Genomic DNA, 21508 nt, shown 5'->3' with positions numbered 1-21508 from the left:
CGATTTCCCTGAAGGCGGGGTGGGGCTGACTCACTCCCACGAAGCTGCAGACACCTCACTGCCCTCTGCCTTATTGCGTGAAAGGAGTGGGCTGGGGAAGGCAGAATCGCTGTGGCGAACCTTTCCCCAGCCCCTTCTTTCTACCAGCACTGTCTCATCCATTTAGTCTCCAACCTCCAGCCCCTGCCCCGTGCCAGGTGGGCGCTCTCACTGGCGGGTCTGTGGGGACAGCGGCGGCAGGAGCACCCGTGGCTCTGGGCGGCGGAGAGAACCGGTGCCCAGCCGCGGTGGGGCCTCCGTGAAACCGAGGGAACGGGGCGTCCCCGCACAGCCTGGGGCCCAGGGACTCCCCACGGGTCGCGCGGAGCCCCTTTTTCCAACCGAGGTAACTGAAGCTCCGAGAGCCCCGGGGACCGCCTCCGCCGCGACACCAGGCCGCGCCCAGGTCGGGTGGCCAGGTGCTGCCGGTCCCGCCCCCCGAGGCCCCGCCCCCGAGGCCCCGCCCCGAACCCCGACCTGGTCCCCGCGCAGCGCGGGGCGACAGGTGGAGCGGAGCCGAGCCCTGCGCCGCGCCCTCCGAGCCGCGCTCCGGGCCCCACCATGGGCAACAGCGCGGGCCGCAGCGACTTCGAGTGGGTCTACACGGACCAGCCACACACGCAGCGACGCAAGGAGATGCTCGGTGAGCGCGGGCCCCGGGTGGGGACAGCTCTGAGGCCGTCTGGGGTCCCAGGGCAGCCCCAGCCCAGGGGTCGCTCCTGCGCGGCCCGGATGCCCAGCAGGCCCTCCCCTACCTCAGCTCCAGAAAGCGCCACTCCCCGTCCCTCACTTCCCCGCCCGGGGGATCCTGAGGCTCTGCAGCTCCTGTCTAGAACTCCTCTCGCGTCTCTGCCTCTGTCCTGGAATCTCTAGGACCCGGGGACCCGAGCTCAGATCCGCGAGTCAGGGGAGCGCGTCTCAGCTGCTCCATCCCGGCTGTGGGACGCGAACCACTCCCCGGCCGGGACCAGGGCTCGAGCTCCGGGGAGAGGTCGCAGCGCAGAGGTCGGCCCCAGGGACTGTCTGTGTGCGGGATGCGCCGCCCCCGCCCGCCAAGGCAGCTCGGCGGCCACCTGTCCTCCGCCGCACCCCGGGCCCCCGTGTGTGCAGAGCGCCTGGGTTTCCGCGGCCCCGCCGGGAGGCCGCCCAGCCCATCCCCAATCCCGGAGTTAAGGGCAGAATGAGCGCCTCGGAAGAAGCAAACGCTGAACGAGAGAGACAAGGTTTTTTAAAAACAAAGATTGTACCAAAGAGTCTGTCCTTTTCTTTTATAGCCTAATACACGGTGGCCCCCCTCTCTCTCGTTTATTGTCCCGGGAGGTCATGTTTACCTACGCAGTCACCCATCCTGTGGACTCACCCATCCTGCCGGCTCCATCCTTCTCTCAGGATGTATGTAGTCCTTTACCCGAGATTAGGGGTTAAAGGTCTCGCACCTCCAGAACAGCTTTTACCACGTGCCACCAGACTGTCTTTTCAGTGCCTGGCTGGCTTCCACCAGGGTGGACACGTTCCCGCGCCCCCGAATCAGCCATCAGTTCCCCACACCCTCGCCCACACCTGGGGTTGGCAAACGTTTTTAATCTTTGACAAGCAGATTGACAGAAAATACTATTTCATTGCGAGTTTAATTTTTAATTTGTTGATTGGTTTCAGTGTTTAATTGGACACAAATTTTTCTTTTTCTCTTGGGCTGGTATTTTTCTTGTTAGTTGTTAGAGCTCTTTGTATAGAGGGGTTTAGCTCTTTTGTCTGAAAAATTGCACATCTTTTTCCCTTTATAATCACAGAAGCTTTTTTATTTTTATTTTTTAAAATGCATTTGAATAGATTGGCTTTTTTTCTTTAGAATGTTCCCTTTGGTGTCTTCCTGCCCCACCCCAAGACTGGGGAAATATCTGTCCTACTTCCTTTAAACCTTTCAGACACCGGATGCCTTGAGTGCTTAGTGTATGACCGTGCCCTGCTGTTTCTGGGGGTTCCGGGCCTGGAGACCCCTGGGTGGGTCTGTAACGTCTGTTACAGATGTTTTCTCCTGTGAGGCGAGCAGTAACCCAGCACTGTCTGTGGCCTCACCAGTGGCAGCATGGTCCCCTACACCTGCAAACTTCCTGCAGGTGGCTCAGAGGGCACTTGGGGTTCATCTGGTCCTCCCTCCCCCACAGAGCACAGGCGCCTTGGCTGCCGTCCCTCAGCAGTTTCAAGGCAAGGCTGTGTTTCCTTCCCCTCCCCTGGCTGTCCCCCACCTCCCCCTTCCAGGACTCACTGGGCACCTGGCCCCAGGCCCCAGGCAGAGAAGGCTGGGGGAGGTATCCTGGCCCATATCGCTGCCTGGAGGGATTCGGACACTGGGCTGCAGGCTTACTTTCTTGATCTGCAAAATGGGCACAGTCATCCTTCCTGGCGGCGTGGGTATGAGGATAAAAGGAGATCTTGGGTGAGAAGGTGCTCAGTGTGGTACCCAGCACCCCAGGCCATGGAGAAGGCTCTCTCCCTGAAGAGAGAAGCCACAGGCCCTGGAACCAACCCAGGAAGCATCCTGACAGGGCGGCTGAGAAGCCTGGAAGACTTGGAGGAGAGGGAGGTGACTTGGGCTAGGGTGGGGACAGCACAAGTCATCAAGGGCTGACTCTTCAGGGAGGTTTGCAGATACCCACTGTCCACTGGGTGCTGTGGATTCCTCCCCACGCGTGCAGTTTTGAGCTCGTGAACTTGGAACGTGCCATTCTCCCTCCCTCCCAGGCACTTGTGCCCGCTGTTCCCCAACCTGGGTGTCCTTCCTTCCTGCTCTGCCACACCCCCTGTCCAGCTCTCCTTCCTGCGGGAACACCCCACCCCCCAGCCTGGGCCGGGAGAGGGTGGTGTTTCAGGGGGATTCCCCTTCACAGAGGCAGCCCATCAGGTCCTTATCTCTCCAGGGCAGGTTACCTGGGTCTAGATTGGCTGTGAGCTGATCTCCTGGCAAGGACAACACCCACTTGTTAGCCATGTGACCCTGAGCAGTAAGGGTCAATAAGCAGATGAGGAAATTGAGGTTTGATTGAGTTAAAGGGTTTAATTGTAGTATTTTCTTTATGGAGTTGTTGTGCAGATTAAGTGAGGTGGTGTTAAGTGCTTAGCCCAGCACTTGATAAATGTTAGCTGCGTTGATAATTATTACCTCTTGAAGAAAGGCCCATGTTTTCCCCAAGGACAAGGAATGCCTTTCCATCTCTGTTTTCTGGACGCTTGTGCCATTCCCAGCCTGAGAGAAATCCTATTGTGTAACTGTCAGCCTCTCTTTACAGAGGAGGCCCTAGAGTGGCGCTCAGAGAGGACAAGTGACTTGCCTAGGGCCATACAGCTCAGAGGCCACAGAGGCCAAGTTGGTGTTCAGGCAGGGATGTACTCCAGTCCCAGCCAGCAGGCTGCCGTGGCCCACACCGAGCTCTTTGGGGACCACTGGATGCTCAGTAAAGATCCGAACGTTGGAGTCAGAACGTTGGAGTCAGAACCCAGGAAGTCCTTGCATAGAGCTGGCTGCAGTGCTCTCCGGGCGAGAGCAAAGTCCACCTCCAGATCCTGCGTGAATGGGGACATGCCTCCCAGACCGGGGCCGAGGCTCCCGGTGCTGTAAGGGCGGGAACGGAGCCAGTGAACCTCTGGTCCCATTGGAGATCAGAGTCCAAGCCTGGTGTGCCTAGCGGAATAGGAAGCAGAGTTTGAATTTGTCTTTTCAAAATCAAATAGCTTTGTGATTTTTTTTGTGTTTTACTTATAAAAGGGAACACACATATTTAAAAAAGTCAAATAATCAAAAAATAATCAAAGGAAAGCAAGGAAGTGAGACTCTGGCGATTGCTGGACTCTTTGCTTAGGAAAGGCTGTGGCTGGGCCTCTCTCAGTGGCCAGTGGTAAAATCCAGAACAGAACTGGCTGACACTCTCCGGGGAATTCATGGAGACTCCTCACCCAACCACAGAGATGCTGGCACCAGGGGTGGAGGGCAGGCCGGCCACACGGCTGTTCTCTCCTGCCCCTGGTCCTTGCAGCTGTCACCCTTCTCCTCCTCCACCAGGCGGGCTGCAGCCTGTGTCCACCCAGCTCTGAGATTCCATAGAAGAAAGAGAGGTGCCTTCCTTCTCTTCTGCCCTGAATAGTCCATCCTCCCCTTGAGCCAGCTAATCTCTGGCCAGAGCTGTGAGTCCTCTGATTGGCCAGTGGGCAGGAGGCTGTGATGGGCAAGCCACATGTATCACATCGTGACAGCAGAGAGGTGCAGCTCTCCGAGAAAGGGGTGCTGTGATCCTCAGTCTGGTGGGGAGGGAGGGGTGCTGGGTGCATGGGCGCGTAGCAGCACAGACGATAGGTGATCCCTTGTGTCCTTCCCGGCTCGAATCCTCCAAGGCTTCCCTTCCTAAAATCTCATCTCTGCTCTGTGTGTCGGCACCCCCCATGCTCGGGCCCCTGCCCTTCCTCCTTACTTTCTGCTCTCTAGCCACTTGGTGGAAAACACCCCCTATCTGCCCATTTCCTACTTCGTGGCTTTTGCAAATGCTCTTTCCTCTGAATTCTTTTTCCCGACTTTTCATCTACCAAACTCCTATGCATGCTTCAGGTCTCAGCCTAAATGTCCCTTTCTCAGAAACACTGTCTAACAGTGTGTGCACATGCACAAGGTATGTTGGGAAACATTAAATAATCAGTTGACTCCCAGAGGGAACAAAAGGCCCTGATTTGCAAATAGGCATTTGCCAATTTTTGTAACTATTTCCATCATGGCCAGTTTCAAACTACCAACATGCTTCGTTCACTGCCCATAGAGTTGGGGAGAGAGGAGCATATGTGGGTGCTTGCCAGCAGCAGGGCCAGGCCCACCCCTACCCCTGCCCCCCAGCTACCCCTCCCCTATCCTCCTGTGAGGTGCTGTGCACTGTTACCTTATGACCTTTGCTCCTGTCTGTAATTCTACACTGATTTGTGAGGTGATAGCTTTAACTGTCTGACTCTTCCTCTTAACTCAGCTTCCTGAGGGCAGGGCCAGGCCCACCCCCTCCAGGGCCCTTCCCAGAGAGGCTGAGTGAGGCAGCAGGCACCTACCAAAGCTTGAGCATCTCCGGTCCAACCTGCCAGCACCGCTGTGGGGGTTCACTCCCTCCAGCAGTGCCAGGGACCTGTCAGCCGCAGCTCAGAGCACATGGTTTAATCCTTTGCCGGCTGGAGAGCAGGGACACATCCCATTTTAATTGGCATTTCTGAGTTGATTAGTGAGGTTGAGTGTTTCTTCCTTGATTTCACTGTCTTTCTCCTTTCTGCAAATTTCTGTTTAAAATTTTTATTTTATTTTTACGTGGGATCCTAGTTCCCCAATTAGGGATTGAACCCTGGACCACGGCAGTGAAAGTGCTGAGTCCAAACCACTGGACCGCAGAGAATTCCCACGGTGAATTTTCTACTCATGTCCTTGGCTCCTTTTTCCATCGGAGTACTCCTTTAGTTGTGTCATGTGAACCCTTAGTTGCGGGATGTGTGTAGGATCTAGTTCCCTGACAGTGGATCGAACCCGGGACCCCAGCATTTGGAGCTCAGGGTCTTATCCACTGTGCCAGCACGGAAGTCCCAGAACATTTTTTTCATTCATTTCTTTTTTTTTTTTTTAAGAACTTTTATTGAGATACAGTTAACAGACAATAAACAGCACATATTTAGAGTGTACAATTTGGTGTCCCAATCTCCCAATTCATTCCCCCCCAACCCTCCCCATTTTCCCCACTTGGTGTCCATGTGTTTGTTCTCTACATCTGTGTCTCGATTTCTGCCTTGCATTTCCTCTTTCATAAGTTGTTAGCATTTGCCTTATGTATTGAGGTACTCCTATATTGGGTGCATGTATATTTATCATTGTTATTTCCTCTTCTTGGATGGATCCCTTGATCTTCATGTAATGTCCTTTCTTGTCTCTTGTAACCTTTTTTTATTTTAAAGTCTATTTTATCTGATATGAGGATTGCTACTTTTGATTTTCATTTGCATGGAATATCTTTTTCCATCCCCTCACTTTCAGTCTGTATGTGTCCCTAGGTCTGAAGTGGGTCTCTGGTAGACAGCATATATATGGGTCTTGTTTTTGTATCCATTCAGCCAGTCTGTGTCTTTTGGTTGGTGCATTTAGTCCATTTACATTCAAGGTCATTATCAATATGTATGTTCCTATTACCATTTTCTTAATTGTTTTGTGTTTGTTTTTGTAGGTCCTTTTTTTCTCTTATATTTCCCGCTTAGAGAAGCTCCTTTAACATTTGTTGTAGGGCTGGTTTGGTGGTGTTGAATTCTCTTAGCTGTTACTTGTCTGTAAAGCTTTTGATTTCTCCATGGAATCTGAATGAAATCCTTGCTGGGTAGAGTATTCTTGGTTGTAAGTTCTTCCCTTTTATCACTTTAAATATATCATGCCACTCCTTTCTAGCTTACAGAGTTTCTGCTGAGAAATCAGCTGTTAACCTTATGGGAGTTCCCTTATACGTTATGTGTCGTTTTTCCTTTGTTGCTTTTAGTAACTTTTCTCTGTCTTTAATTTTTGTCAATTTGACTACTATATGTCTTGGCATGTTTCTGCTTGGGTTTATCCTGCCTGGGACTCTCTGTGCTTCCTGGACTTGGGGTAGCTATTTCCTTTCCCATGTTAGGGATGTGTTCCACTATAATCTCTTCCAATATTTTCTCAGGTCCTTTCTCTCTCTCTTCTCCTTCTGGGACCCCTATAATGCAAATGTTGGTGCGTTTAACATTGTCCCAGAGGTCTCTTAGGCTGTCTTCAGTTCTTTTCATTCTTTTTTCTTTATTCTTTTCTGCATCAGTGATTATCACCATTCTGTCTTCCAGGTCACCTATTCGTCCTTCTGCCTCCGTTAATCTGCTACTGGTTCCTTCTAGTGTATTTTTCATTTCAGTTATTGTGTTGCATATCTCTGTTTGTTTGTTCTTTAATTCTTCTAGGTCTTTGGTAAATTTTCAATCTTTGCATCCAGTCTTTTTTCAAAGTCCTGGATCATCTTCACCATCATTATTCTGAATTCTTTTTCTGGAAGGGTGCCTAACTCTGCTTCACTTAGTTGTTTTTCTGGGGTTTTATCCTGTCCCTTCATCTGGTACAAAGTCCTCTGCTTTTTCATTTTCTCTGTCTTTCTGTGGCTGTGGTTTTCAGTTCCACAAGATGAAATACTGCTGATACTGCTTGATACTGCTGTCTGCCCTCTTGTGGAGGAAGCTATCTAGGAGGCTTGTGTGTGCTTCCTGATGGGAGGGACTGATGGTGGGTAGGGACTTCATTCATTTCTTTTGTTTTTTCTTCCCTCCCCCCGACCCCCTTATTTTTGGCCTTACAGATATTTGCATTTTTTTATGCAGGGCGGGATCTGGAAAGTTACACCCCTTGCCCAAGGTCACACAGCTAGTTAGGATTAGGACAGGGCTTTAACCTGGTGACACTGGCCTGCACCTCTGTTCCACCCTCTTCTCCACCTGGGACCTGAAGAGAGCCTGTCCCCGCTCCTGTCCTCGCTGGTACGTGATCCACGGGCAGATGCCAGCTCACGTGGCCCCTTCCTCTCATTCTTTCCAGCCTCCGTACTGATGTGTGTGCCGTGCCTTCCACCTGGCCTGCTTTTAATCTACACTCTTTAATTTGTACCAGCTTTTAGAAGGTGTGATTTACATGCCATAACACGCACTCATTTTAAAGGCACAGTGCAGCGATTTTTAGTAAAGTTAGAGCGTTCCTCTCACCCCAGAGGTCCCTGGGACCACTTGCAGTCCCTCGGCATCCCCGCCCTGTGTCCTTAGATCCACTCCTCATCCCTCGAGTCTCGACTCGAGTGTCCCGGGACTTGGTGTGTGTGTCCTCTTGGCACGTGTGACACCCACCCCCGCTCAGTCTGGGAGCCCCTCCCGCTTCTAGGATCTGGGGCCTGGCTCATCCCAGACCTTTGGCAAATATTTATCAATGAATCAAGAGCAGGTTTAGCAGGAGGCGGGCAAGTGACTCCTGAAGGCACTTTGGGCCACTTCCCTGGTTTCCCCCCGGAGCACTTCCCACACTGACCAGACAGGCTTGGGCTTGTCTTTTGGCTCTGAAACCAGAAAGGCGGTGGGAGAGATGGGGCCGGGGGTAGGCGGCTTAGCAAGCACTGGGGCCAGAGCTGCAGGGAAGGAGGGTATGAAGAGGGCTTGGGTGCCTTCGTTGCAGAAGCTGTCAGAGGGAGAGGCGCTCAGCCGTGGGGGAGGTGCGGGAGGGAAGGCGCTCCACACCGAGCAGCTCGTGGCGGGACAGGGTCAGAAGGAGCTGGAGGCAGGTGGGCAGCCGTGAGCGAGCTGACAGATGCGATGGAATGTTCGAGGCTGGGGAGCACTTCGTGGTGAAAGGCAGTGACAAAGATCCCCACCCCCACCCCACCTCTGCCCCAGAGCCAGCGGGGCTGTCATGCACTTGACCTCCCTGGGGGAGCATCTGGAGCATCCAGCGCTAGGCGGTGCCAGGCTCCAGGCACGTGGGCAGGTCCAGCGTGGGGGTGGGGAGAAGCCCCACGTGCTCCTGGGAGCCCTGCTGGAGGCCAGAGAGAAGGGACCTCATCGGCAGCCGGTCAACAGGGGCTGGGTGGGGGGCTTTGGGACCTCCTTTGCTGCCAACGGAGGGCAAGGGCCCGGCAGGGCAGCCTCCCCTGCCCAGCTGCCTGTGTCTGCCATCCTTCCCTCCCCCCTTTCCGGCATAGCACGATTTGCCAGGAAAGGTTCTGGAAATAACCATGTATCCACGTGGAGACTGTATTGTGGGATCAGCGTGGGGCGTTGGAGACAGGCTGGCCTCCCTTCTGGTGGCTCCTCTTCTGCTGAGCCCTCTGGGTCCTTATGAACAAGTTGGTCATGTATGTAAATATCTGTAATGCATGGAAATGTTCACATCTGCTGGAGCCCATCTCCCCAACACCTCAGGGCCTGTGGCCTCCTCCCTCTTCTCCACCCGTGGTCCGTGTGCCCCGGGAAAGACCTCCAGGGGCTCACAGCCTGGGGCTGTCAGAGTGGGTGCCTTAGGGATGGAGAGTGAGGAAGGGGGCCCAGAGAGGGACAGGGGCTTGCCCCGGCACACACAGCGGTTGGACTGAGTCAGGCTGCAAGTGCGGCTGTCCAGAACTGGAACCCAGGATTTCCTCTGGGCGCTTTGCCCTGACGCCGTAGCCCAGCTCCGGGAAACAGCTCCTCTCGGGGCTGAGGCCTCCCTGCGGGCTCTGGAGGAGGCAGTGGGAATCAGGTGGGTTGTTGCAGCGTGTGGTGGAAACTCTGTGCTCATCTCTGAGAGAGGGGCACGGTCCCCTCCTGGGCAGGGTGGTGAGGGCTGAATGAGTAAGTGTGTGTCAGACGCCAGGCGTGCTTCACCTGCTCGGTACCAGTCCACACCCGTGCCCCGGCTCGCGTCCAGCAGACCTGAAGTCGCGGGTCCTGAGGTCAAGTCTTGGCTCTGTCGGCCTCGCCCTGCCTTGTCGGACCCTTCCCCGGACCTCCGCGCGCCTTTCTGTGTGGTGCCTGTACAGTGTGACACCTGGTGATGGCTGTTGCTCGTGGCCAGCTGCCTTGGGCTCCAGGCTGCTGCTGGAAGGCCATTTGCGTGGCTCTGCTTGTTTCTGGTTCCAGGTGGCCGTCCGGGCCGGGCTCCAGGGTGTCCCCCTGGGACAGAGAGCCCTTGAGGCGTGCGTGTCCTAACCCAGCATCTCCGGTGCTCTGCGCTGGAGGCCTGAGTGGGCAGGGTCTCCCCGACGTCAGCTGAGATCCCCCAGGGGGGCAGAGCCTGGTCAGGCTGGGCCAGGTTTGGGTGTTCAGCCAGGCCCGGGGCCCCTCATGGGGCTGCCAAGGTGCTCTCGCCCTCCTCCTGGGCATCCCACCTCTCCTGGGGCCCAGAGAAGATGGAGCTGGCAGCTTTCCCCTCCCTAGACTCAGTCCCGAGCCCCGGAAGAGGCGCCCCTCTGTCAGGCCGGCACCCCCAGCCTTCTACATGACCCCCGCCCTGCATCTCCATCCTGTCCTTCTGCCAACCCCTGGCCCCAATCTCTCCCACCTCACCCCCCAGCCAGCCCTCCCTCCCCAGGCCCATACCCGGCCTCACCTCCTCACCTCTCCTCCTGCTGAAACGGCTCCTGCTGGGGGCCCCAGGGCCTTGCTAAGTCCAGCGGGCACCTGCCTGCCTTCCTTTCTGTGACCCTCCTTGACCCCTGGCAGCCGGGCACCCCCACGCCCACGGCTCCAGTTATCCCCAACCTGACTGTGCCCAGTGACCTCATTAGGCCTGCCTGGCTGGAGGTCCCCAGGTCATCTTCTTGGGGAGGCCCCCAGGCCTCCCAAATCCCCAGGGACCCAGAAGCCCTGGAATTGAAAACGTTCCAAGTTTGCTGTTTCGCGTGAGTGAAGATGGAGTCATTGTCCAGCAGGCGTTAGAGGGCCTAGGGAACCAGCTTGGTCCCGTTTACCACGCGGCCCGGGTTGGGTCCAGAGTGGCCCCACGTTGATGGCGCGTTCCCAGGGTCTCCACTGACGGCCGGGGGTGTTCAGCGAGGTCTCCCAGCCGTGCCACCGCTGGAATCTGCTGGCTCCCAGCCCCCTGGGCCGCTGTCTCCGACATGCTCGGCTTGTTGGGGGTCCTCCTCCGCGCACTGTGGTCTGGACAGGGCCCCCCGGGCAGGGCGGAGGTGACCTGGAGCGTAGGCACTGGGTGCCTTCTCGGGGTCGCCCCCGAGCTGCCAGCATCCAGCTTGTGCATCTGCCCCTTTTTCTGTTGCCTCCTGCGGGACGGCTGGGCCCAGTGACCGTCGTGGCCTTGGAGCGAGGGCCCTGTTCTCATAGGTTAAAGCAAGCCCGGGGCCTGGTCCCCTCCAAGATCAGCCCACGGCCCCAAAGGTCAGAAATGGGACGTTTTTACTCTCAGATCAGAAAACTGTATTTAATAACAACAGTAGGAACAGCTCCCAGGGCTCAGAGCTGTCATCCCGGTCTCACCGCTGCCTGGATGGACGGGTTGGGGTGTCATCCTCATTTCCCAGATGTGGAGACCTAGGCTGGGGCGGTGGTGCGGGCAGGACTGGCCCTGGCCTGCTAGGTCAGGGTGAGGGGCGGGGGACCAGGCCCCCCAGGCTGTCCTGGGGCCATGCCTGAGCTGAGGACGGCTGAGTCCCAGGGAAACTGTCGGGAAAGGAGGAAGGGGCACCAGGCCAGGCAGGGGAGGGACCGCCAAGGGTGTTCTCCTTTGTCCCCACTCACGCAGGATGTCCTGGCCTTGTTTGACAGACGGGCACTGGAGGCCCAGCGTCCAAGGTCACAAGCGCCCTGTCTCTGTGCTTGCCTCCGAGGGGTACAGGAGTGGCCTGACTGCTGGCCTGGATCCCTGGGTCACTGCTGGCCCAGAGCTTGTCAGTCTGTGCTCACCTGGCACAGGTGTGGCCTGTCCCAGGCCTGGCCTCCTTCCAAGGGGAAGCGGGGGAGGCCTGCCCTGTGGAGGCTGGTGGCCTCTGGCTGCCTGGGTCAGCTCCCAGGTGTGCCCAGACACGTGAGGGCCCAGCCCCTGGTTGCCTGAGGGGGAGGCTGGTGCCCAGAGGCTGCCCCTGGTGGGCGGGAGGCCAGTGGAGCCCTGCAGCCTGTGGTCGCAACCTGACATCCAGGTATGCAAAGTTTTGAGAACTTTGCATGTGATTTCCCAGATACTGGGCTGTGGGTGAGAACATTCCCGATGGCTGAGGCTGCAGGCATGTCCTCGCCTGGCTATCATCAGGACACTTCTTCCTCCCCTGCTCCACCTCACCATGGCTGCTGGGTTCTCGCCCCCCAACACCTCTCAGCCCTCCAGGGGAAGCACCCATCTTCCTGGGCAACCCTCTGAAGTGTCCCTGCTCATTCTGACCCCCCTTTGGGACAGGAACGAGCTGGGATGAAGCCTGCCCCTTGCACCCCCTCCTGAGTGGGGCCCACATGTCAGTCCCCATCCCCCTGACCGGGGTCCTTTTGTCTCCTGTGCCTGCCTGGCAGGGTGACACTGGGCAAGCGCCATGCTAGCTGGTCCACTTTGGCCGAGGCTGGCGGGCAGTGGGGCCCTCGAGGGGCAGGGTCAAATGTGAGTCACCATGGTGCCCAGCGCCCAGCGCCAGGCCAGTGCAGGGACAGGGCAGTGAGATCAGCCAGGCTGCTGGAGCCTGTCTGGTTGCTCTGAGTTTCCTAGGGCTGCGGTGGCAAATGACTACAGACAGTACCCTTGTTATCTTACGGTTCTGGAGTCCAGAAGTCTGACTCGGGTCTCCCCAGGCTGAAGTTTCTTCTGGAGGCTCCACAGGGGAGTGTTTCCTGGCCTCTCCAGCTTCTGGAGCCACCTCCGCCCCTTGGCTCATGGCCCCTGCATCTTCCAAGCTGGCACATGCCCGATCTCCTCTCCTGACTGCTCTCCCACGGTCCAGAGCCTGGGATGACACCGCGCTGCCGGGATAAACCAGGCTATCCTTGCAGTCGTGAGGTCAGCAGACCAGCACCCTGGGTGCCGCGTAAGCTGACCGATTCACAGGGCGAGGGGTGGGCCCTGGGCACCTTTGGGGGGCTGCTATTCTGCCCACCGCAGTTGCCGATCTCTCCCTCCACCTTGTGAGCTGGTTCCAGGCGTCAGAGCCTTGGCGCCCTTCCCTGTATCTTCCTCTGCCTGCCTGGGGCAGCACGCACCCTACGGGGGCCTCTGGCCTTTTTGGGGGCAGCCAGGTCGCTTCCTACAGCACGGGGACAACCTACTTGGCCACCGTCAGGCCACATGGGCGGGCCTGGGAGGAGAGCACTAAGCAGCCTAATCCCACCACCGCTGTCCTCAGCATCCCCGTCTGCGGGCAGCATCCTGGTCGCCGGCCTCCCAAGCCCGGGCTCCACGGTGCGCTTTGTTGACAGCTCGTCATAAGGTGCAGATTAACCTGGGCCCCTGCTCCCAGCCAGTCAGCCTGAGCTTTCCGTGCCTTATCTATCCATCCTCCCAGTGACCTGTTTATGATTCAGAAACGAGCCTTGGAACTGAGGTAACCTGCTTGGGGCTGGGATTTTTTTTTTTAACGTTTTAAAAAAAATTGTGGTAAAATATCTGTAACATAGAGTTTGCCATTTTAACCGCGTGTAAAGCATGTGATTTGGTGGCATTAATTACTTTCACAGTGTTGTGTAGCCATCACTACTTCCAAAACTTTTTCTTTTCTTTTCTTTTTTAAATGAACAAATATTTATTTATTTATTGGCTGCGTTGGGTCTTTGTTGCTGCGCACGGGCTTTCTCTAGTTGTGGCGGGTGGGAGCTACTCTTCCTTGTGGTGCACGGGCTTCTCATTGTGGTGGCTTCTCTCGTTGCAGAGCACGGGCTCTAGGTGCACAGGCTTCAGTAGTTGTGGTGCACGGGCTTCGTTGCTCTGCGGCATGTGGGATTTTTCAGGACCAGGGATCGAATCCATGTCTCTTGCATTGGCAGGTGGATTCTTAACCACTGCGCCACCAGGGAAGTCCCCAAAACTTTTTCATGACTTCAAACGGAAACTCTACACCCATTACCAGTCACTGCCCCTCCCCCTCCCCCACCCCCAGCCCTGGAAACCTCTACTCCCTGTGTGAACGTGCCTATTCTAGGTAGTTCACGTACATGGAATCATACAGTGTGTGGCCTTTCCTAACTGGCTTCTTTCACTTGTCACAATGTCCTCAGGGTCCATCCATGTTGTGTGCAGCCTGTGGCCATCCTTCATTCCTTTTTTTTGGGGGGGGGAGGGGTGCTGGTAGTTTATTTGGGAGTCAGTTCCCGGGAGCAGGATTAAGGCAGTTGGCTGGCATTGTGAGACAGAGAGGTGGGAAATTCAACATAAGGACTTTTAAAATTGAGGTATAATTGACCTATAACGTTATATTTATATTAGCTTCAGTGTACAAGCACGACTTTTCAAAAAAATTTTATTGAAATATAGTTGATTTACAATGTTGTGTTAGTTTCAGGTATACAGCAAACGGATTCAATTATATATACATACATATATAAATATATATAATTTTTCTACATTCTCTTCCATTATAGGTTATTACAAAATATTGAGTAGAGTTCCCTGTGCTACACAGTAGGTGCTTGTTGGTTATCTATTTTATGAATAGTGTGTATATTTTACTCCCAAACCCCTAATTTATCCCTCCCCCCCAAACACAGTGATTTGCTATTGTATTTGGAGAAATGGTCCCAATAAGTCGTCTAGCTAACATGTCTTGAGTTCTTGGATGAGAAGTTCTTTCTTTTTTAATTAAAAAATATTTATTTATTTTGGCTGCACTGGGTCTTAGTTGCAGCATGCAAGATCTTTAGTTGCAGCATGCAGACTCTTAGTTGCGGCATGCGTGCCGGATCTAGTTCCCTGGCTAGGGATTGAACCTGGGCCCCCTGCATTGGGAGCACGGAGTCTTACCCACTGGACCACCAGGGAAATCCCGGCTGAGAAGTTCTTGGTGAGAATGTTTAAGATCTACTTTCTTAACAACTTGAAAACATGCAACACAGTATTAATAACTCTAGTCACCATTCTGGACATTACCTCCCCATGTGCTACTTACTTTATAACTGGAAGTTTCATTCCTTCCTAAGGCTGAATGATATTCCATTGTGTGGAGAGACCACATTTTGTTTATCTACTCATCAGTTGATGGACACTTGGGTTGTCTCCACCTTCTGGCTATTGTGAATATTTCTATGCACACGGGTGTGCAAGTATCTATTTGTGTCCCTTATTTCAATTCTCGGGGTATATATTTAGGCGTGGAATTGCTGGGTCTTATGGTAATTCCATGTTTAACTTTTTGAGGAGCTGCTCAATTGTTTTCCACAGCGGCTGCACCATTTTCCATTGCCACTAGCAACATACAAACAATGGTCCCCATTTCTCTGCAGCCTCGCCAGCGCTTGCTGTTTTCTGTTTTTTGAGTCCTAGTGACTCTGAGGTGGGATCTCACCGTGATGCTGACTGCATCGCTGGGCACTGGTGGTGCTGAGCACCTTTTCACGTGCTTGGGGAAACAGGTGCACATCTTTGGAGAAATATCTATTCAAGTCCTTTGCTCATTTTTTTTATTGGGGTTGTTTGCCTTTTTGTTTTGGGGTTGTAGGAGATCCTTATATATTCTGGTTACTAAACCCTTATCCAGAGCTGCTCCCTTCCAACCCCACCTGGGGATGCTGTGGCCCCCTGGGCCCCTGTTAAGCAGAGCTGAAGTTTATTGCCAGCCCTGGGCGTGCTCTTTCCCAAGTTTGGCTTTGACACTTGTGCTGTGACCACCATCCTCCTGAACCTATTTAGGTGGTGTCTTTGGCAGCTTTGGGGAGAGTTCCCGGGATCACAGGGCCAGCAGTATTGCTGAGCTTGGAAGCCTGGGGGTGGCCCCTGCAGTAGGGGGAAGGCGGCTGGAATGGGAATAGGGGGCAGGGGTGTGAGGTTCAGACCCCACCCTGGCCACGGGCAGGCTGTCTTGAGGGCTGTGCAGCACCACTGCTAATTTGGTTGGAGCCAAAACCACTGTAGCTGGTGTGTAGATAGCAGGGGTGTTAATGCTGCCTGGGGGATTCTGTGGGCTTCCCGGGCAGAGGTTCTAGGACGTGGGAACCCCGACTCCCCCCGGCATATCCAGCAGATGCTGGCTGTCCCGCCATCAGGGTCCAGGACGTGTTTGTGGTACACATACCCCGTGAGGCACATCCTGCCCACACTGTGGCACACTGGGACACAGAGCCCAGAGAGGATGGGAATGCACCACAGCCACACAGCGAGATCGAGACTGACCTCGAGATGGGCTTGTGGTGCCACTGCAGCTCAGGCAGGAGGACTTCGAGCCTGAGTCTCCCCTCTGGGGTTTCTGCCCTTGTTGTTTCTTCTTGCATACCCCCAGGGACAGGCAGCTCACCACCTCTGAAGCATCCTGTTCCATTGCTGGGTGGCTCTGACAGAAAGATCTTCGGGCTGGGGGAAGGAGGAGCTGTCACACGCTTCCCATTCTGAGCACAAAAAGGAAGCTACTTCCTGGGTCACTTGGAGGGAAAAGCAGGCCAGGATTCGGCCTTGGCCTGGCCGATTCCAGTCGGTCTGCTGCAGCCCTGGAGACCCCCTTCACAGGCCAGTCTGAGGCCACCCAGCTGCTGCCTGGGCAGGAGGGGTGGACAGTGAAGGCCCTGGAGACGGGCAGTGACTGTCCTAAGGGTGCCTGGGACAAGCCCCGCCCTCAGCAGCCTCCATCCCCATCCGTGTGTCAGGACGCTGGCTCCACCCGAGGGCCTGTCTCCTCTGCCAGGGAACCAAGAGACAGAGCAGACCTGGGGTGGGACGGTGACTGTCCCCTTGACATGTGATGCCTCCCGGCCCGGTCCCTCCCTGCCCCTGGACACAGAACCAGCCTCCTTGCCAGTCTTACGCCTGGCCCTGCCAGCCCCTTCCCGCCAAGCAGGGGTTTCTAGAAGGGATTGCTCTCTTGCCCCAAGGGCACCCACCCCACCCTGTTCTCTTCTGGCTGCTTCTCGGCTGGGAAGGCCCTCCCCTGCTTGGGCAGCTCCCACTGCCATTGTTTTTTCCTTTTCTGTAAAACAAAACACAGAAAAGTACAAAAGATACTATAACAAACGCCCACCACCCAAACAAGCGCATTCAACATTTTATCATAGTTCCTTCAGATCTTGTTTGTTTTAAGAACTGAAACACCGAGACAAAGCCAGAGCCCTCCACATTGCCCTCCCCCAGGCCTCCTGTCCCCTCCCAGGGGCCCCGAAGAGTCTGCTGGTGGCTCTTGGGCTCCCTGGAAGCCCGCAACCGGTCACAGCGCCGCGTGCGCGGAACCTGTGGCCCTCCGCAGTTGCTTTCATTTTGGGGGTTACGTGCCTGCGGCCCATGCTGACGTCTGCTCTTTATTTAGGCTGGTGACAAAGACCCCCACTCTGGGAAATCTCCCCAGAGCGGAGGCTGCTTCTAGGCCCACAGCGCGGGGCTGGGTCTTAGAGCGAGTCTCTGTGTCACTGCCTGGGGGCTCAGTGGATGGTGGAGGGAAAGAGAGGGAGGGAAGATGGCCGGAAAAATGAAAGGGGGGGGGGGATGGCGGAGGAGGGGAGGCATGCATTTGGGACCCACGCAGCCCGTGCCCGCCTCACCTTCTCTCCCGGTCCTCCTGCAGCCAAGTACCCGGCCATCAAGGCCTTGATGCAGCCGGACCCTCGCATCAAGTGGACGGTGCTGGGGATGGTGCTGGTGCAGCTGCTGGCCTCCTGGCTGGTGCGGGGGCTGGCGTGGCGCTGGCTGTTCTTCTGGGCCTACGCCTTCGGGGGCTGCGTGAACCACTCGCTGACGCTGGCCATCCACGACATCTCGCACAACACCGCCTTCGGCACCGGCCGCCCCGCCCACAACCGCTGGTTCGCCGTCTTCGCCAACCTGCCCTTGGGCTTGCCCTACGCCTCCTCCTTCAAGAAGTACCACGTGGACCACCACCGCTACCTGGGCGGCGACGGGCTGGACGTGGACGTGCCCACGCGCCTCGAGGGCTGGCTCTTCTGCACGCCGGCCCGAAAGCTGCTGTGGCTGGCGCTGCAGCCCTTCTTCTACTCGCTGCGGCCGCTCTGCGTGCACCCCAAGGCCATAACCCGCATGGAGGTGTTCAACGCCCTGGTGCAGCTGGCGGTCGACGCCGCCATCTTCACCCTCTGGGGGCTCAAGCCCATGGTCTACCTGCTGGCCAGCTCCCTGCTGGGCCTGGGCCTGCACCCCATCTCGGGCCACTTCGTGGCTGAACACTACATGTTCCTCAAGGGCCATGAGACCTACTCCTACTACGGGCCCCTCAACTGGATCACCTTCAACGTGGGCTACCACATGGAGCACCATGACTTCCCCAGCATCCCGGGCTGCAACCTGCCCCTGGTATGTGGCCACGGCCGTAGGGCTGCAATGGGCACCTTAGCGGGAGTGGGGAGGCGTGGGATGGGCTTTGGGCCACGCTCTGGCCTCTTTTTCTCGTGCTCATCACGGGATGGCCACATGCTCACCTGTGGTCCCTAGGGCAGAAGGAAAGGCCACCTGGCACACGGAGTGCCTGGTTGGAGAATAAGGAGGTGAATTCAAGCAGGGGAGGCAGGGGCTCGAGGGGCATTTTACAGCTCAGGCCTCTTGGTTTAATGAAAACCCGTTTGAGCACAGCTATGATAGTCACTGGCTGGCTGTGCGTCCTGGGGCAAGCCGCTTGCCCTCTCTGTGCCTCAACTTCCTCTTCTGTAAAGGGTGCAGTGGTAGCGATACTGCGAGTGAAGCACCTCCCCTTCCTGACCCCGGCCCTTGCCATTTCTTGTCACTGCCCTGTGACTCTCCAGGGAACCCCTCACAGCACAGAGAGGACAGGGTGGGCCTTGCCCTTTGTGATCCAAGGGGCTTGGCCATAGCTGCCTCAGAGGGGAAGCCTCCAGGCTGGCACCTCTGTCTTGGGATACCTGGGGTTGGAGACTTTCTAAAGGAGAGAGAAGGGGGGAGAGGAGGAGGAGGAGGAGTTCCGGCCTAGCGCTGCTTGGTTAGAGCTGAGGTGACCTTGCACAGCATGGCAGGAGACTCTGGTGGTGGGAAGGGTGTCTGTATGAGTGTGTGTGAGTGTGCCCATGTTCCTGCACGTGGTTAGGTGTGCCTGTCCACATGTGCATGTCTGTGCATGCATGTCCACCTGCCTGTGTCCATGAGTACCTGAGTGTGCGCGATCTAGGTGTGCAGGTGTTTGTGCCACGGCCCACGTGACCCTGGAGTCCCACAGCCCGCGTGTCTGCCCTGGCTGTGCGGCCCCCCCACCCCCTCGCCTCAGTACTGAGGTCCTGCTCTGTGCCAGCCCCCATCTCACCGAAGCCTCACTACAAGTCCCTGCGGCATTTCAAGCCCATCATGCCCATTTCATGGACGAGAAGGCATTGGCTGGGGGTGGGGGTCCCTGCCTCAGGAAGCAGCAGAGCCAGAATCTTGACCAGATGCTCACAGAATCGCTGTGCTGTCAGCTGTGAGCCTTCACTTTTTTTTTTTTTAATAAATTTATTTATTTATTTATGTATTTTATTGGCTGTGTTGGGGCTTCGCTGCTGCACACGAGCTTTCTCTAGTTGTGGTGAGCGGGGGCTACTCTTCATTGTGGTGTGTGGGCTTCTCATTGCAGTGGCCTTTCTTGTTGCAGAGCACAGGCTCTAAGGCGCGTGGGCTTCAGTAGTTGCAGCACATGGGCTCAATAGTTGTGGCTCACGGGCTTAGTTGCTCTGTGGCATGTGGTATCTTCCTGGGGCAGGGCTCGAACCCGTGTCCCCTGCATTGGCAGGCAGATTCTTACCCACTGCGCCACCTAGGAAGTCCAAAAGCCTTCACTTCTCCCAAGCAAAGTCAAAGGCTCCCTGCTTCTCATCCCCCTGAGCCCCACCCCTCCCTTCAGCCATAAAGTAGGCCGGTGCACCTGGTGCTTGCTCTGTGGGGGGGAGGGGGAGGCCTTCCCTGCAGCTGGTGAGCAGGGCAGGTGCTGGTTCGGATGCAGGCGCTGAGGCTGGAGTACTTCCTGGAGGAGGCGGGCTGAGGGTGTCGGGCACGGAGGTGGGCAGGGAGCTTGAGGGGGAAATGACAACTGCTGAGGCCGGGAGGAGGGCGATGGGGTGTGGGGTGGTGGGAGCCGAGCTCAGAGGGGTCTGCGGGTCCGAGACGGATGGCACGGTGGGCCGAGGCGCGGGGACGTGACCGTGGTTCTGCAGGACTCGAGCTGGGCTGCGCCTCAGAACTCGGCCACCTGTCCAGGAGCTGCTGGGTGAGAAACTCGGGGTGCGCTCTCCGGGGGGGGGGGCACTTTAACTGCTCAGGGCCTCTGGGTGCCCCCAGCCCAGGGCCCCTCCGCTTTCGGGCAGCGCTGGGCGGCCTCCTGCCTGGCTGAGCCCGACACGGAAGCCTGCGAGATGCCACGGTTGTGCGTGTGTGCACGTGCGTGCACGTGCGGCTGCGGTCTGCGTGCTCACACGTGTGTCTGCGTGCCCGCGTGCCCGCGCCGGTGCGCACAGGTGTGGCTGCGTGCGCGTGCCCGCGCGCAGCCCCTGACCCGCTCTCCCTCTCCGCAGGTGCGGAAGATCGCGCCCGAGTACTACGACCACCTGCCCCAGCACCACTCGTGGGTGAAGGTGCTCTGGGACTTTGTGTTCGAGGACTCCCTGGGGCCCTACGCCAGGGTGAAGCGGGTGTGCAAGCTGGCGGAGGAAAGCCTGTGAGCCAGCCGGCCGGCGCCCTGAGCGCACGGCGCCTGTGGCGCTGGCCCTGCCGCCGGCCTCAGGGCCCGGGGCGGGGAGCCGGGCCTGTGCTTTCAGGGTGCTGCCCGGCCTCGCCCCGCCCGCCTGCTGCAGGGCGGGCGGTCACCTGTGCTCCCCGCCCAGTGCCCAGAACTGGTTTAGCTGCACTGGGTTCCTGCACCTGAGGCTGCTGCGCTTCCCCCCAGCATCCCCCGGAGCCTCGAGACCACGCCCGGCGACAGCGGGCACGGATGGCAGCCTGGAGAGGCTTGGTCTGCGCGTGGACTGGTGACCTCAGGCCGGGCTCTCCCTTTCCAGGCCCCACCGGCAAGTCCTGGCCCTGCCCTGGGTGCTCTGTGCCCAGGGAGCTGATTTCTCTGGCGTTCCCACGCCCTAAATTAAATCCAGTGTTTGTTTTCGAGTCCACAGATTGTGCTTCCCAGGATTGGGCTTGACTGCCAGCAGGCAGGGCCTGAGGCCATGCTCCTCCGTCCTGGCAACTGGTGCTGGGGCAGCATTCCCCGAGGGCCCTGCCATTGTGAGTGCCCAGCCTCTGGGGTGCGGGCAGAGGTCCACACGGCCCACAAACGTCCCTGCTCGCGCCACAGCCCTGCTCCCCCCACCCCCTGCTCCACCTCGTTCACCTAACTCACCCCCACCAGCTCAGATGTCGGACTTGAGAGCAGGTACCACAGGCCAGGCAGATGGTGGGTGGACAGGTGGCTGGACCGGTGGGCGACTACCCAAGTGAACTATGGTTCTTGGTGTGTCTGTGAAGAGGGACATGGCTTGTCCTGTGCTGAGGGCTGATGGCACAGTTGAGCGAGGGAGGCATCTTCTGAGTCAGCCCTTAGTCCAGGGGCTGTGTTGGGGTCGGGGTCCTGGTCTCCCCAAGGCAGGCAGGCAGCAGCAGGGGTGCTTGGGCAAGGGAAAGACAGCCTCCCCTTGGAGACATGAGGCTGGGGAGGCTGAGGACCCCCGCCCAGGGGTGGGCGTGGCGGGGCTGCTTTAGCCGACCCGGGAGAGGGAGGGCTGGGAGGAAGGCACAGGGCAGCCCCCGCCTTCCTGGTGTCTGAGACCAGGCAGGTGCTGAGCAGGGACTTCCTGCCCAGGGCTGGGAGTGGCCCCATGTGGTGCCAGGTGCTCCCCT

The 21508-nt window shown here is 57.1% G+C and overlaps 1 protein-coding gene across 2 annotated transcripts; it reads left to right on the top strand.

Annotated features, from left to right (window-relative positions):
* Window positions 1–466: 466 nt before the first annotated feature.
* DEGS2 (delta 4-desaturase, sphingolipid 2) lies at window positions 467–20779 on the top strand. 2 transcript variants are annotated; one of them, XM_057731767.1, is made up of 3 exons: window positions 467–682; window positions 17253–17995; window positions 20194–20779. In XM_057731767.1, exons 1-3 carry the CDS (start codon window positions 601–603, stop codon window positions 20338–20340), a joined length of 972 nt encoding a protein of 323 aa, XP_057587750.1. In that variant the 5' UTR covers window positions 467–600; the 3' UTR covers window positions 20341–20779. The 2 variants fall into 2 exon arrangements, with proteins under 2 accessions (XP_057587750.1, XP_057587749.1); XM_057731766.1 differs by lacking the exon at window positions 467–682 and having other exon boundaries at window positions 17102–17995.
* Window positions 20780–21508: the final 729 nt, after the last annotated feature.

Source organism: Hippopotamus amphibius, chromosome 4, assembly GCF_030028045.1.
Source record: "Hippopotamus amphibius kiboko isolate mHipAmp2 chromosome 4, mHipAmp2.hap2, whole genome shotgun sequence".
Classification (NCBI taxonomy): Eukaryota; Metazoa; Chordata; class Mammalia; order Artiodactyla; family Hippopotamidae; genus Hippopotamus; species Hippopotamus amphibius.
Note: the sequence above shows the minus strand (reverse complement) of the source record. Positions and strands in the feature narration are given on the sequence as shown.